At 44.6% G+C, this 17,175-nt stretch overlaps 1 protein-coding gene across 1 annotated transcript in view; it reads left to right on the top strand.

Moving 5' to 3' along the window:
• The window catches only part of LOC123518274, a 590,049-nt gene that overhangs the window by 311,251 nt on the left and 261,623 nt on the right, over positions 1 to 17,175 (top strand). Inside the window, 1 exon segment of the mRNA XM_045278997.1 lies at positions 4,196 to 4,348. Coding sequence (XP_045134932.1) covers positions 4,196 to 4,348 — 153 coding nt within the window.

The raw sequence follows: 17,175 nt of genomic DNA, 5'->3' as shown, positions 1-17,175 counted from the left end.
CTAGTGCTTTGCTTCTCACCTGAGCACTGGAGGTATTCTGACTTAATGAGGCGGCGAGTGTGAGGAGGGTGTGAAGGTGACGGCCGGCCGACGGTGCTGGGAACATACAGTAGCGGAGCGGGGAGGTGAAAGGAAGTGCAAGGGGCGGATGTAGGAAGTGCAAGTCCGTACAGTCTTTGTTAAGAGTGAAGAAGCGGTCTGCACTCACTTCCACTGCTTATGAGTGTTTTCTTTAATCTCCTTTGATTTCCTTTCTGTGTTCCCACAAACCTGACACCTGAAAGATTCGAAGGAGATGAGAGGACTTGAGGTTCAGGAAAACACAAGCCACACTTATCACCACGACTGTAGAAATGAAGGGGATGGTAAAGTGAAGCTGTAATCTCATGCTGGCAATCCGGGTTATACTCTGGTTGTGTATATCGGCCGTGCTTGATGTACTTGTACTCCTGACAGGTAAAAGACAGGTGGATTAATCCTTGTTATTGATTACTTATCAGGACTCAACTTTACAAGCAGGCAATTTATCCCAGTGAAAGCCCAACAAGTGAGGAACAGACCCAGGTACTCCAGTGAAAGGGAAAACGTACTACATTATAAGTTGATTATATGTTAGAGGAAGAGCGAGGAAGTCAGGCAGTCATGTAGAGAAGGAAGCCCAATTACCATGATAAAAGAGAGGAGGAGGAGGGAGGCTGCTAGATGAATAGGGCAGGCCTGGCATTCTTATGACATGCAAAACCTGTGTGAGTTCATTAAGGCGCTGCTCTCTCGACTTCGGACGTCTAATGAGAAGTGACTTAAATCGAGATGACAGGCCACCACCACCACCACCACCACGACTGCCTGATCCTGACCTAACGGCGCTGATCACTCTCAGTTGGAAGAGAGAACTAGAGAGAGGAAGGAAGAGGAGGGAGAGAGAGAAGGAAGAAAGAAAGAAAGAGGGAGGCAACGGCTGGTCGATGGCGAGGCATGTTGTGCGTGCTCTCTTCACTCCCTGTCGCCCTCGAACAATGGCCAGGGGTGTGGGCGGTGCGTGGGTGACGGAGGGAATCGGGGTGGGGGGGATGTCACTGGAGGGTCAGGAGAGGTGCTGCTTGTCACTCAGCTGCGGAGAAAGGAAGGAGAGTTTGATTAGTGATGTCACCACCTCTAGAAAAGCCCCTGAGAGAAAAAAGAGTGGGAAGGTTATGCACACACACACACACACACACACACACACACACACACACACACACACACACACACACACACACACACACACACACACACACACACACACACACACACACACACACACACACACACACACACACACACACACACACACACACACACACACACACACACACACACACCTGCTCGGTCATGCACATTTTTTTTTTTTCTTACACACCATTCCTTCTCGTACATTAGGCTCTTCTTTCTTCCCTTTTCTTTTACCTCGCTCTCACGCACATCTGAATCATCTCTCCACCTCCCCCGTACAGTCCCCCAACACGTGACCATGACCTTCACACACCTACAAGAAAGAAACCAACACCTTCCTTACTTTCTTTACCTTCCTCTTCCTTTGCCTCCCGCACCACGTTCCTTCACTTAGCTTTACGTATGCCGCCCAGACACCCTCTTGTCTACCCTACCATAGTATATAAAACGGGCCCAACGGCATCGCCCACCCTCTTCAATTGGGCCAAGCGTTATTGTATGATCGGTAGCGATGCATTTTTTCTCGTTAGTGAAGTCGTTCGTTTGGTGGGCGGATATATTGTTGTTCCTTTGCTCCCATTACTACCTGTCACAAGCAGGCAATAAAGGTAAGATGAATAGAGATGGTGGTGGTGGGGGTGGTGGGGGTGGTGGAAGTGGTAATGTTTAGAAAGCAAGTGTTGAGTGAAGAGTAGTGGCGGCAGTAATAGTGGCAGCAGATGTGATACTGATAGGGATTATTAGAATTATTATCTGATAGCAATTATTGTGATAATTGCAAAAAAAATAAAAAGATAAAAGAAAATTCAGTCTACCAAATTAAAAGGGATACTGTTTTAGATATATACTGAAATGTCACTCGTAACATTTATAACTAATGTTTATAAAAACGTGATGTGCAGGAAGCATGAAGGAATGAAAAGTGAATACGAGAGAGGATGGGTGGAGCGGAACAAGATAATGCAAGTGACGTAGTAGATAAGAGGGAAGGAAAGGATTAGTAGCAAGGGCGGAAAGTAGAACGGTGGAGGAAAGACGAGACCAGGATGGAAAGGATGTAGAAAGGGAGAGTGAAAGATAAAAGAGATGAGAGATGTGTGTTTGATCATACGATAGCGCGCGTTCGCACACACACACACACACACACACACACACACACACACACACACACACACACACACACACACACACACACACACACACACACACACACACACACACACAGAGAGAGAGAGAGAGAGAGAGAGAGAGAGAGAGAGAGAGAGAGAGAGAGACGCCGTAATATATTGGAAGTAAAAGAATTGAGCGATATTACAAGTTGAAATAGCAAAAAATAAATCAGCAACGGACTGAAATTTATGAGAACGAAAGATTTACGAGAGGTATTAAGCTGCAGGAATAGAATAGAAGCAAAGAAGTTAAATGATATCAGATCTTCAAATAGCAAAAGGAAATCAGCAAACGAACTAAAATTTATGAGATTGAAAGCAATTTATGAGAGAGAGAGAGAGAGAGAGAGAGAGAGAGAGAGAGAGAGAGAGAGAGAGAGAGAGATTAGGAATAAACTGGAGGCAAAGAAGTTAACAGTATCAGATCCTCAAATAAGAAAAATAAATCAGCAGACGGACTAGAATTTATGAGAATAGAGTACCGGAGAGATAGCAAGCGTGCAAATAGGAACACACCGCGCACAAGACGGATGAATGGAGGGGAAGAGGGACGCACTATCTGTAAGGACGTTGATGAAGTGGAAAGCAGGTGTTCGCTGACGGGAATAAATTATCGAACACCTGTAGGAAGTATACCTGTGGCAGTTTGCTAACGTTCGTGTCTTAATTAACAACGGTGGCAGTGACCCCGGCAGTGCATGATAAGCCACTGGTAATAAATATAATGAGCCTCTCGGTTCGTGTGATGTTTGAATGAAAGTTTATGTCAGTAATTCTATATAGCTATAACATGTATGTGTCCTTGAAGTGGTCCGAAATTTTAAGCCTCTTGATTGAGTTGTTTTTGAGAGATGGGAGCTTGTTGACCTAGTGTTTAAAGAAGTAGAAGATTTTAGCTTGTAGATCGTTCCACACGCTTTCCGTCGCCTCCTACAAACATCACCCTCTTCACCCACTGATACACTTAGCAGTCACCTTCCCTGCAATACTTCTCGGCCGTCCAGTAACTCTTCCTGAGCCCGCCATTAAACATCATATATCACCGGGTTGCCTTGTAAGCCTTATCTGCCTCTCGCCCGTGGAAGTGTTGCGATGGGAGTAGAGCGAGAGGTAATTCTGAGTGACTGTGGCGGTAGTGATAGTAATGCTCAGGTTGAGTCGAGTGTGTGGTTTGTGAGGTATACTGGTAGTGGTAGTGGTGATGGGGACTAGGAATGGTGGTGGTGTAGGGTGGTGATTGTCATTGTGGTTATGATCAGTTTTGTTTGTATTGGTGATGAAAGGTACTGTTGTTGTTAATGGTGGTGGTGTTAGTGGTAGTGTTTATAGTTGTGGCAGTATTGATGGTAGTGACGGTTGGTGTTCGTGGTGATACCGGTGGTGATGCCGATGGCAGTGTTGGTGGTAGTAGTAGTGCTAGTGCTGGTACTGGTGTTGGTGGTAATGGTATTGGCGGTGGTGGTAGAAGTAGTGATGGCGGTGATAGTGGCGATAGGAATGGGTTGGTGGTGGTGAAGGTGCCGCCTCTTGGTCGGTGATCGCCTCATGTCTGGGCCTTATCTGCGCCCCGCTCATTAGAGCCAACACCTGAAAGGGCTCACAGACGACTTCGCCCGGCCATTACGATGGCATGCTGTAGCGGTGGGCGGGAAGGGCGAGGCGCGGAGAGGTGAAGGACGCAGGCGCTGGGGGAAGACGGTGCTCCAGGCTAGAGTAAAAAAAAAAAACGAATATTTTTGTCTTGTTCCTCTGCTTTGTGCGGTCAGCGGGAGTTGCTTTCGTCGTGTAATTGGCGTCTTCTTTTTCACTTCCAGAGCAAGAAGCGGAATCCCTGCCAGGTTTGGAAGAATTGCCGGCAGAGGGCAGCGTGAGGGCGGAGCCAATCGTCGCCGTGTCCCAAGATCCAGGGAACCAATCACTGGACAGGAAAGACGGCGGCCGTCACGCTGAGTCCTCCATCGAATCAGGTAAGATTGTTGTTATTGTTATTGGTGTCATTGTTTTCCTGTGTGTGTTTTCGTTCTTTTTTTATGAGTGTATATAAGCAGGATTGGGTGTGAGCGTGTCGCAGTCACGGTCAGTAGTTCAGTAACATACCACAATCATTTCACTGAATTTATTTATTTATTTTATTTTATTTTTTTATTATTTTTTTTTTGCATTATATCAGGTGTTCTGAACTGGGAATCTGTCAGTTGCTATGTTGTTTTGGAGAGATTTCATCAGATTACAGGATGTAAGACAGAAGAAACACACACACACAAAAAAAAATCCCACGATGTAAGTTACCGTACAAGGTTACTGGACTTTTGACTGTGGCTGCACAAACGGCTGATGTGTAATAAGATTAGAGAGAGAGGCAGTGGTATTCCTCCCCCTCCCACCCTGGGAACTCCGCGGCTGGAGGACTGATGAAGGTGAATGCTGCGAGTACAGGACAGAGTTCCTTTACGTTCCATTCCAGGACGAATACCGGAGTGTGGGTGGCCAGGCGGAGAGTGTGGGTGGGCGTGATTGGTTATAGAAGGAGTAATTACCCAGTTCTATTCCGGACCATACCTCTCAGTGTGACTCGTAATCACCTTGTAGCCCTGCGGCCCTTCCCTCCTTCATCACCTGTCTCGCTACAATCCCACCTTAATGGTAAAGAAAACTTGGCAGTACGATTGTTACTGCGCATGTGTAGAACTTGGTGTTGACAAAGAAACTAGATTCGTTTTGTACTGTCTTGCGGCACCTACTACATAGTTAGAGGATTAGATAGCTTATATTTATATTAAGAATGCTCTGACTACTGCGTAAGTAATTAATTTGCCTTATACTTATATTAGAAATCATCTTCGTGACGGCAGTATAGGCTACACTTACTCACTGTATGTCCACGAGGAAAGGGACTTGCACTCAAAAGCTATTTGATTAACGACCTCCGAATTATAAGATGCACTGTTGAAGGATCTAACAAAAGAACAAGTATAATGATCCTTAATGACTCATACTATCTAATAAATTGAATATCAAATAGGCATATACTGTATAGTTTGGCATTCATGGCTTCCTTGAATTCTATCTACAATGAATTTTCTGGATAATAAATGATTGATGAAGCTCGTAGTTTTCTGACTAAGAATTGTTTTTGTCGTTGTTAGTATTAGCAAGTAGAAGGAAATGAGAGAGAAAGCAAACCAACAAGGCAGAATGAGGGAGAGAGTGAGAGTGAGTGGTCAGAAAGGTAAATGAACAGCCTCTCCCTCGATCCCTCCTGCCTCACTCCTTGCTATTTGCTTTCATAAGATTAGATGACGTACGCAGACCGTGACTCCTCGCTAGGAAGCGTCATCGCGTCGCGACCATGGTGGAGATTATGATGATTAATGAGGGGATATTCTAGGCACCTGGAGGACAGCTTCCGGCATCACACACACACACACACACACACACACACACACACACACACACACACACACACACACACACACACACACACACACACACACACACACACGATGAGTGATTTAAGAAATTGAAGGTGGCGCAATATCGTGGTAAAATAAAACAATGCGAACACACGGGCAAGAAAATTCGTCGGTGCAATACCCTATTTATTCATTTTCCTCCTTCGGGAGTGACATTTGTTCAAGTTGTTCAAGAATAATTTCGATCAATTTAAGTTATTTACAATCCATTTTTTTTAATATAAACTTACAAATCACTAAGTTAAAACCTTCCGAAATCTAAAACACGTCAGAATAAAGCGATATAACGAACAAGCGCCTCCATCAAAACGAAACTCATTCTTGAGATCTATTTGTCATGGTGGAATGAAGCAACAACACTAGGCAGAGCAAGACGCCCGCTCGTGTATTGTATTATCAGCAGTAACCAACTTTACGAGCTCCAACCGACGCAAGGAGAGGAGATCGTTTCTTACTCCAGCAAACACAGACCAAAAGCACTTATCTGTCTCACCACAACTGTTCAAAGGCGACGGAGATGATTAGCCCGAGTTTTCAATAGTGTTTCACTCTTAATGATATAGATAATCGTAAAATCCTTAAAAGCCATTGCCACTTCAATTAAATCCTGTAGAAAGTAGTCGACAGCCCCCAACACCACAACAGCCCATCACACAGCATAGTCTCAGGTCTCAGTGGTAGGTGGTGGTGTGTTGGGTGCACATGGCTGTCTGTATACGCGGCTTCTTTTTCAAGTCCTAATGGCTGAAATGAACCATGATCCGCATCGGTTCCATTCGCTGCCTCGCTTAGAGGGTTCACACGAGACCTCAGTGAGTTGATGGCTCCCTCCTCCTCCTCGTCCTCCCTCCCGTTCCCACATCTGCTCATATTCCTTCCTTCTTGTTTCTTGCACTTCTCTTTCTAACCTCTTTTGTTCTATCATCATTTATCCTTATCCAGTTCGTCTTTCCTTGTGTTTTCTTATTTTCTTTCGCTTTTTTTCTATTTTCTCTCCTCTCTCTCTCTCTCTCTCTCTCTCTCTCTCTCTCTCTCTCTCTCTCTCTCTCTCTCTCTCTCTCTCTCTCTCTCTCTCTCTCTCTCTCTCTCTCTCTCTCTCATCACATCGTATTGGGGGGAAGTGTGACTGTCTTTGCCCCTGAGTTTGCGTTACACTTTGTTATTCCGGTCCACGTGATCTTGGTGGGATGTGCGGCGATTCGAAGTGACGCCTGGCCTCCTGAGTCTATCCTGCGTTTCCTGCTTTTTTTTTTTATCTTTTTCTACTGAGTCGAATGCCACTTTTGTGAAACACTGCTGGGAATAGAAATAAGAGATGAATAGCGTTTCTTCTTCAAATCTCAGTTGGTTAACAGGGTTTCTTTTATTATTTTTTTTTTCTGTACTGCTTCAAATGCAAAATTATTTTAGTGAAATTCTCGTGGAAATAATGATGATAATAATAATAAAAACGTTAGCGTGTTTCCGTTGTATACGAGAATGACCATCAGAATCAGTGCTTCTTATTTCATTATTATTATTTTTCATATGTTTTCGTTTGACGTGAGTAAAAAAAAAAAAAAAAAAAGTATCGTTCATTGAAAGTTTAGCGTTCTTTCATGAGTCTACCGAAAGAATAAATAAATAAACGAAGAACTAAATAAATGAAAAAAAAAAAAACTTATTCCAGTCTCCATTGCGTCAGTCCCATTTTTTATTTCTAGCACAAGATTATCTCCAGATCCATATTTATGTGTCCAGGGCAGGGTCAGGAGGAGTGGCTGGGCATGTGTCCTGGAGCGGCGCACACAGAGGTCCTGGGGTGTTCAGGGATGAGCGAGGAGCGGCGATGGAACTAAGGGAGAGGAGAAATGCGAGGTGACCAGCCCTTCTTAGATGACCCCCCGATGATCCTGTGATGGGCCGTGTCTTTATGCTGGCACTAGAATTCAGAGAGAGAGAGAGAGAGAGAGAGAGAGAGAGAGAGAGAGAGAGAGAGAGAGAGAGAGAGAGAGAGAGAGAGAGAGAGAGAGAGAGAGAGAGAGAGAGAGAGAGAGAGAGAGAGAGAGAGAGAGAGAGAGAGAGAGAGGCAGGCACACACACACACACACACACACACACACACACACACACACACACACACACACACACACACACACACACACACACACACACACACACACACACACACTACTCAAACAAAAATATACAGGAATACACGAGACACTATCTAAGAAAACTTCCAACATAGTGCGCAATTCGTCCTCGGGTTGAGGAGCGCTGCCTCGCCCTGTGGTGGAAATAGTACTACCTGGATGGGGGCAAAATGCGAGTCTAATTTCCATACCTGTACGACCTGCCGGCACACCTGAGTCTGGGCGGCGGCTGGACTCGCCTGCCCTGCCCTGCCCTACCCTGTTCTCCTCTGCTCTCCTGCGCCCGCCCGCCTGTCTGCTCGTCTGTCTGCCTCCCCCACGAGAAATAGATCCGGTCGTTGTGGTGGACATTTACGTGTTGTCTCGGAATGTTCTGTCGCGCTGGGAGTGTTGTGGGTGCTTAGGTGGTGCCCGATTAATTTTACCGGGAAAAGTTTTAGTGCGATGTGATTCTTATGTTGAGGTGATATATATATATATATATATATATATATATATATATATATATATATATATATATATATATATATATATATATATATATAATTGAGGAATAGTAACCGGGAATATGTTCTACGCAATTTTTTTTTCTTAAGAATTTTTTTATTTAAGTTTTCTTTGGTGCTACGTATAGAGAAGTGTTTATAGCGGCATATTTTACTTCTTTTTAGTCCATCATTAACTTATTTCAGGTGTTGCTAAGATCACTGTAGCGTTGCCATTTTCCTGTTTATTCATTAGAGGAAAGACGCTTCACAGTGCTGATCTGTAGGCACTTTTGTATCATGTTGTTGCTCTGCCAGCCACAGAAGTCACTTACGTCACTACAGCACTAATGCGATCTATCTTCTTAAACAAAATCATAGGCATTTATGTGCGTTTGCATGTGGCGTGTGGGAAGCAGGATGAGGTCACTGCCTGCACTCATGTGTAAGGGAGCATCACGTCACTGAGGAGTTGCATCATCCCACTCCCTCTCTTGCTTTCTCTAGGTAGTCGTGGTGGTGGTGGATATGTTGGTACGTCCTCGACACTGCCAGAGTTAGTGTTCAGGCTGTATACACGCACTTCCTTCCTCCTCCGTTGTGTCTTGTATGCACTTTATGGCTTGCCTGGGTGTTACTTATAGCTCGTCCAGGGGCGGTGTGTCTAGGTTAACACTGTCTCGTATTTTAACCACGTGTTGGGCTGTGTCTCCCCCGCCCTTTATCCACCACTTACCCACCACAGGAGGGCTTACGAACTCGACTTAGAAACGCCCACAACAAAAACAGCTCCCACACCCACGCAACAATACCCACGCCCACAATAACACCTCCTCCTCCTCCTCCTCCTCCCAAAGTGCAACCCAAGCCTGGTACGTAAATCATGTCAAGAAGGGCGGCCCCGTTTATCTCCTTAGGTGCATTTTTTTTTTCGGAGATCATCCACCACGGAATGTTGTGTAGAGGCGGGAGTACGTCTTAGAAGAGGGAGGGAAAGCGGCGGTCGGCAGTATGGTTACGTTATGGAGAGTAGCGGTACGTAGCGTTGCTGGTGAAAGAAATAGGTTAGAATAATCATAATTGATGATACGAGTGCTAGTAGTAGTAGTAGTAGTAGCAACAGCAGCAGCAGCAATATTCGTAGTATTAGTAGTAAGAGTAGTAGTAGTAGTAGTAGTAGTAGTAGTAGTAGTAGTAGTAGTACTGACTTTAGTGTCGCTTAGTTATCTCAAGCTAGAGGAACAATACAGATTCAAATAAACATAAAGCAGGATAAAGACAAGGTCAGAAAGTTAAGTAACAGAAACAGACGAAAGGCCAGGAGTTAGCAAGTACGTGCACCACACAACACGATCTTTCATATATTCTTAAATAGTAATCTGCATATTATTATGAAGAGAAAGGCTCCTATATATTTTTCTCGTACTTATGATTAGTGTGAGCTGAAGTGAAAAGTTTGAATGAAGCGACTTGACTTGGATGAGAAGGAAGGAAGGAAAGTGGGTGCGAGAAATTGGACGAGGGAGAAAGGGAAAGATAGAGGGCGGTAGTGCTTTTATGCACTCGTGCCACTGTCTGGTTTCTTCCAAAAAAGTGATTTCTTTTTACAACACTGTATGCTTGATTACCAAGACCACTACGGCGTATACTGTATGTTGAGGTCGTGATGAAAGTATGAAGGAAAGTAAATTTAACGTGGCAACATTATATTGTATTATTCACCAATAAAAAATGTTATGTCACATTTGGTGCCAAAACTTAAATATTAACTTGACGTTAGCCTAATGTAAAATACATTGTTTTTTGATTTAAGGATAATAACTATGTGCAGTAACTTTTATGCATGGGAATTTAAGAAGGTGGTGAATTGGAGCATAAGGAAAAACACACAAATGGAAAATGTGGCAGAGTTCGTGTGTTGATAAGAGTGTAGCAACATATGGGCGACAATTTTTTTTTTTTTTGTGGTGTTACAGCTTGAAGAAAATAGGAACGAGACGAAAGAGTTGTCGAACACAGTCCAGATCCTTACCTAGCTGGTGGAAAGTATCGAGGAAGACCACATGATTCTTTATTACCGCGAACGATACAAAAATGTTCGTCGTGTTAAGGAATGGTTGTAGACTTGCAGGGAATATACCAATAATACACCTCATCCCAAGTTATTTACCATCCATTTTTATTTACATTTTGCAAACAAAAGATCTTGTGTACTAGTGGTAGAGTATTGTATCTGATAATCAGTACGTACTCTGTCTTTCAGTATCTTTCTATATTGACATGATCATCCTTACTCCTCCCTATTTACGGCCTCTAAGTATTATCTTTTCCTTACACTCTCTCCACCACACTAGCCTCTCTCTTGTCCCATCCCCTCTAACCTCCAAGGCGACAGTATTATTTCAAATCCAGTATAACTCACACAATAGCGAATATTAATACATTATACACCGATATAACACTTTCTACTCTATAGGTGTTCCTTCACTTGTGAAAATATGTAACACCTACTCGTAATACACTCTGTACAGGATAGAAGGTCATTGTTCCCGTGGCTGCCAATAACGATGATAGTTGAAAGGATGAGTTTAACCGAATGTGAAGGGGATGAAATAGAGACGGATGAGGTACTGAGAATTGTGATGGATGATGGGAGAAGAGGTAGTAGTTATAACGGTGAAAAGATGTGCTTGAGGGTAAGGCAAATAGGGCTATATAGGTGAAGCTGGGTGTGGTGATAGTCATGATGAAGGAATTGCATACTAATAGTCGAGGAGGTGAGTATGGGAAAATTGTGAGGTGGTGTGGCATTGAGTGGACTTGAGCATCGATAGTGGGCGAGGTTCAAGAGGGTGTGGTGGTCTGGGTAAGATGTAAGGATGGAGAATGATAACATGAGGTACCGAGGGAGGCATTGGGGAAGAGACTATGGGATGGGGGAGGAGGGAAAAGAGGTGCAGTTATTGTATGAGGTGGTTGGGAACTTATTGTATTGGGAAAGGAGATGGAATACCAAGGTACAGGTTTGAGGTGTTCAGGAAAAGTATGTGTGTTGTAGGTGGCGGGACGTGTAGCGTGGTAGTGTCAGTGGATGGGAGTGGGGTGTGGTTATGGCAGTGGGGGGTGTGTGGGGTGTTAGTTATGCTGGGACGTGGTGATGGCAGTTGGGTGTGAGAGGCATGGTGGTGGCAGTGGGATGTGCTGGGCGTGGTGGTGGCAGTGGGTCGGGATAGGGCGTCATGGTGGCAGTACGGTGTATGAGGTGGTGGTAGTGGTGGGTGAGTGGTGGAGGGTGGCTTTGGCGATGGATAAGGGTTGGGGCGTGGTTACAGCAGTGGATGGGAGGGATGGGGTGTGGCTGTGGCAGTGGTGGAAGAGAGGGATGACCTGCAAGCGAAGGAGGTGGATTTGGTAAAGGAGGAGACCTTGGCGGCGGCCTTTGATGTGAAAGCAAAAGGAATTTATTTTCATGCGTAGAATATTGCATTAACATCTGTCAGTCAGCGCGTCTGCATGGCTGCGCGTGTAAGTAGGCATGCATCAGTACAGACACATTGATGACCAAGAGAAAATTAGATGAGAGTGTTGATTCATGTTTTGGTGATGTGAGTGGTAATGATGGGAACAACGAGAGTGAAGAAGGGTTGAGGGAAGGGAGGTTTGTTCGTAGCAACATCAGCAAATCTCAGACCACAACCTCATTAAACGAATATGGTGATTCTTGCGCCACAGGTTTTAGAATCATGCAACAGTTTTGACCCGCTTAACTCAGGAATGCACATATTATGGATGACGTACATGGCGGGAAATGCGAGGTGTGTGTGTGTGTGTGTGTGTGTGTGTGTGTGTGTGTGTGTGTGTGTGTGTGTGTGTGTGTGTGTGTGTGTGTGACCTTAAGTATAAGTATCAGTATCAGGAGGGCATATTATGATTACAAAAGAGAAAATTTATTTTTCTCTTATTGCAATTTTTCCTTCATTCTCTCCTTCCCTCCTTCTTTCTTTCCTTCATTTTTTCCTTCCTTCCTTCCTTCCTTCCTTCCATCCATCCTTCCTTCTTTTCTTTCTTTCTTTCTTTCTTTTTTCTTCCTTCCTTTCTTTCTTTCTTTCTTTCTTTCTTCGTGCATCATTCACGTACTTTCCCTTTCCTTCCTCTCCCCACACCTTATTCATCTCACCCTGCACAATACCACTCTTGTTTTTCTCTCCCTACCTCAGCGTCCCTCCGCCTCCTCCCTTGATGCCACACCTCAACCACTTCTTACCTTCCTCTCCAACTGTGCACAACGCTTCTCCTTTTTCCTCCTCTTCAGTGCAAGCCTTAAACTTCCACCCCCAACCTCCTCCTCCGCAATAATTCAAGAGGTGAGCGATGGAGGAGCGATGGAGGTGTGACAATGAAAGATGAGGAAGAGTATAGGTGGAAAAATCAGAGTGGAATAAAGAATTAATCTCAACTGGAGTGAGTGAGTGACTTGTTTGGTGTGTGTCTGGGTGAGAGGAGGTCGGGTAGGGTAGTGCGGGTATTGGTAGGGAGGGAAAGCAGGTACAGACAGAGGAATGTTTCTCGCTCTCATTTGTGTTAAGGTATTGCCAACAAGTTTCTTCCTGGTGAGCAGTTCCTTAAGCGGACGACATAAATTGTCCGATCGTCCAGGAAAGGCGTAATATTCGTGGAGCCAAAAATTATGCATATCCTTGTTTTCCTCATTGTGCTTTTAATTCCTCTGTCTCTTTTAATTCCTCTTCATCTTTCTTTGTGTTACTCTCTTTTTCGACTTTCTTCACTATAGACCTGATTTTTCATTTTTGTTCCTTCATTCATTCAGTCATTCACTTTGAGACCCTATCAAATTCACGGTCGTTATTCAGACACGGCGTCCAGCCCCATGCCGTGTGTGTGTGTGTGTGTGTGTGTGTGTGTGTTTAATAGTGTCTTTTATATATATTGATTTCTTGTTATATATTTTGTTACATTTCTTCTTCTCCTCATCATCCACGTCCTCCTCCTCTATGCGTCATGCAATAACCATTGTAGTTATGTCTTAAAAAAACCCAAGTTACTTATTCACTCACTCCTTAGTTTGCACTCCTCCCGCTCTATCATAGGCAGGTTCCGCCTCGCTACCGGGCGCAGCGGTAGATTTACGTTGCTCTCAGTCCGTGCTTGTGGCCTTATGCTCTCCCATGAGGCCCATGTGTATACATAAATGCATGCAGCAATACCCCACTGGGAAGCACGCGGGATATGGAAATCAGCTAACCTCACCAGCACTTAAAACAACACTGGCACGCATTCCACGATTTACACACACACACACACACACACACACACACACACACACACACACACACACACACACACACACACACACACACACACACACACACACGTACAGACATACAGACACGCACGTACCACATCCGCGTGCCGGGTCGAGGATGGTCAAGTTGAGCCACTTGTCCGAACCGAGAGTGTCGTGTTCCCCAGTCAGCTGGTGTGGTGCCGCACTGTCTTCTCCGTCGTCCCTGACTCTGTGTAATTCACCTCGGGTGCCTGCTGGTCACCCAGCCAGTCTTCCCCATTATGGAGCGAGCTCAGAGCTCATAGACCGATCTGTGTGTGTGTGTGTGTGTGTGTGTGTGTGTGTGTGTGTGTGTGTGTGTGTGTGTGTGTGTGTGTGTGTGTGTCTCTCTCTCTCTCTCTCTCTCTCTCTCTCTCTCTCTCTCTCTCTCTCTCTCTCTCTCTCTCTCTCTCTCTCTCTCTCTCTCTCTCTCTCTCTCTCTCTCTCTCTCTCTCTCTCTCTCTCCTGTTTAATTTCTATCCGAAAACCTGTTCGTGTTTTTACTCGTGCTTATTCCTTCATTTCATTTCCCTTATCTCTTAATCCTTTTCAGTGTCTTGTTTCGTGTCGTCTTTCTTGCCGCTGATGTTTTCGCTTTTTTTTTCTTAAGACCTATTCTTTTAAATGTGTATATATTCTTATCCCTAAAGTTGTTTCGGTTTTCTTTTTTGTATTTTCTTTAAGATGTCCAGTGTCATTTTTTTTCTCATGTCGTGTTTTGTCTTGGTTTGTTTGGGAGTATATAGTAACAGTAACACTAACTGTAAAAGAGGTTTGTTAGTGTTTTTCCATGCTTTTCGATCGTATATTTCGCTCTTTTTTTTTTCCCAGCAACTGTTTTTCCGGGTTTTGTCATTGTCATATTTACTCCATGCTATAGTGTTCTGTTTTGGGTTGCCTCGGAGGTCATGAAGGTAACTGCGGTAGGAATATGTCCGTGCTTTTCATGCTCTTTTATCTTGCACTGTATCTTATATCCTGCAAACCTGTTCAAGGAAGTTTGTTCAGTGTCACTTTACTCTGTGTTGGTGTTGCATTTTCGGTTGCCTAGGAGATATTGAAGCTAAATGAGGTAGGATTTTCGTTCTGTCTCTTATTCATTTTCTTTTCTCCAATGTTTTGTTTTTTTTAGAAGTTTTATTCATTGTCATTTTTCTCCATGTTAGAGTTCTGTTTGTCGTTGCCCTCGCAAACCTGAAGGCAGTAATGGTAGTAGGTGCATGGTGGTGGAAAGAGAGAATCCAGTGTTTCATGGCAACAGACCCCGTAACATGGGACCTTTCAGACCTGACAGACCAAAGTAGGAGAACCAGAGAGACACGTAATAAGGCTCCGGTGGCTGCCGCGGCCAATCTTTTCCACCAGCAAGAAGCCGGACACGGTTGATTTCGCATTTTTACTATCGGATTATAGCGCATTGACGTGCAAAGAGCGTTCTATTTCCAACCCTCAGTAGCCACCTTGTTGTGGGAGTTATCTTGGATCTGGTCCTCACAACCGCTCGCCTTCACCCGCAATCCCCAGGCCACCGCCCTCATCCATCACCACCACCTCTACGTTTCTCAGTGCGCCAGGAGGAGACACCTTCAGCCACTTATCCCGGCGTGAACAAGGTGCTCTGTGGTGCCGCAATAAGGATAGACGGGCGTTTATCGTCCCTCCTCCTACTGTGAGTGCCGTTATAGTGCCCACACCCACCAGGCACTGATGCAACGTTTCCCTTCCTCCCTCCCTCCCTCCTTCCTTCTTCACCACCACCACAGGCACCGTATCCTTGTGTTGTGGCCCTCCCGCTTATTTGGCTGCGTGCCTCTGCTTCCCTCCGTCGGTCGGTATATTGAGAACAGTTAATATTAATCTCAGAAGTTTACATTATTTTTTGACATCTCGAAAATATACGAGAAAGATTTATAACGTAACATAAAACCTAATTGGGGAGGCGAAGGACGCGGTAATGAAGCGGGTGTGTTGTCGGCAGTTCCCACACTAAGCTACATATCGGTCCGTGTGTTGAATGAAGAAAACAAACTTACGAGACACAAATAGCTCCATTATCAGCGGCGAGGCCTAATCAGGATAGGGCTGCCGGCAGAACCCTGAGTATTACTAGTGATGTGTGGGGCACTTTCCACGGCGTCAGGCAGCGCTAAGAAGGTCGTGAATCCTATTGTAAGTACACCACACACTGTCGCCACATTTATCCAACACCTACACTACCCAGACTCTCCCCTCACTCCATCAGTTAAGCCCTTCTCGGCGAATCTCAGCCACCTGTACTGCCTCCACCACCATCACTACCTGTGTGTTTATTCCTGCATGACGCCAGTAACACATTATGTCTATCTTGCTACGACCGCAGCATGTTAAGTCTCGCCACCCAGGAAGAGGCAATTACAGAGAGAGAGAGAGAGAGAGAGAGAGAGAGAGAGAGAGAGAGAGAGAGAGAGAGGGGGGATTAGAAAAAGCTAACGTACTCAACCACCTCTCCGACTCAATAATCAGTCGTTAATTCCGCCTTGATCGTGGGCTAATAAGGGTCATTACACGCTGGACAAGACTCATTAGAAGCGTGACGAAGGGAACTCATTAGATGAATTATGGCCCATCCCAGCGGCTCCTCGTTACTCGGCCCTGTGGCTCCACCGCGGGGGGCCTCGGGCGATGGGGTGGTGAGAAAGCAGAAGGGAGAAGGAAGGTGCTAGGAGAGGAAGGGATACAAGAGAGACAAAGGAATAGCCTTGAAAGGACAGGGAATGTATGTTTTTAGATACTGAGAATGAAACTTCAGGTACTTATGAATAGACACGAAGTATTTTGAAGATACTTGAGGGAAAGTAAAGGATGTAAAGGTACTAAGAGAGACGATAAGCGAGTTACTAGACAGAGAAAATGTTTTTTAGATGTTGACAGCAAGACGCAAGGTAGTTTTTTTAATAGATATAAGAATAAATATTGAATATAAAAGTTCTAAGAGAAGGTATTTAAGAAAAGAATATATATAGATGTAAACTCATGAAGCACATAGCAGTGACTTGAGAGTTGAATGTTAAGAACAGGACGTAATGTTCTTTTGATACATAAAAGGCAAAGGTAAGAATGGTACACTGAGAAAAGTGAAAAAAAAAAAAACGAAAATTCTCCTCGTTAAGAAATGAAGAGAGATAAAAGAGATGGGAATCGAGAGGACAGGGAACAGTGATTTGTGAGTGTAGGATGCTTGGAACAAGACTTAGGGGTACTTTAAGAGAGCCCTGAGGGAAAAGAAAGGATGCTAAATCAAGATGTAGTAATAACGATAGGACACATAGATGGTAAATGAGTTGGGAAGCATTGCGATGATAGAATAGCCTGGGAAGC

This window comes from Portunus trituberculatus, chromosome 43 (genome assembly GCF_017591435.1).
Source record: "Portunus trituberculatus isolate SZX2019 chromosome 43, ASM1759143v1, whole genome shotgun sequence".
NCBI classification, from domain to species: Eukaryota; Metazoa; Arthropoda; class Malacostraca; order Decapoda; family Portunidae; genus Portunus; species Portunus trituberculatus.
Note: the sequence above shows the minus strand (reverse complement) of the source record. Positions and strands in the feature narration are given on the sequence as shown.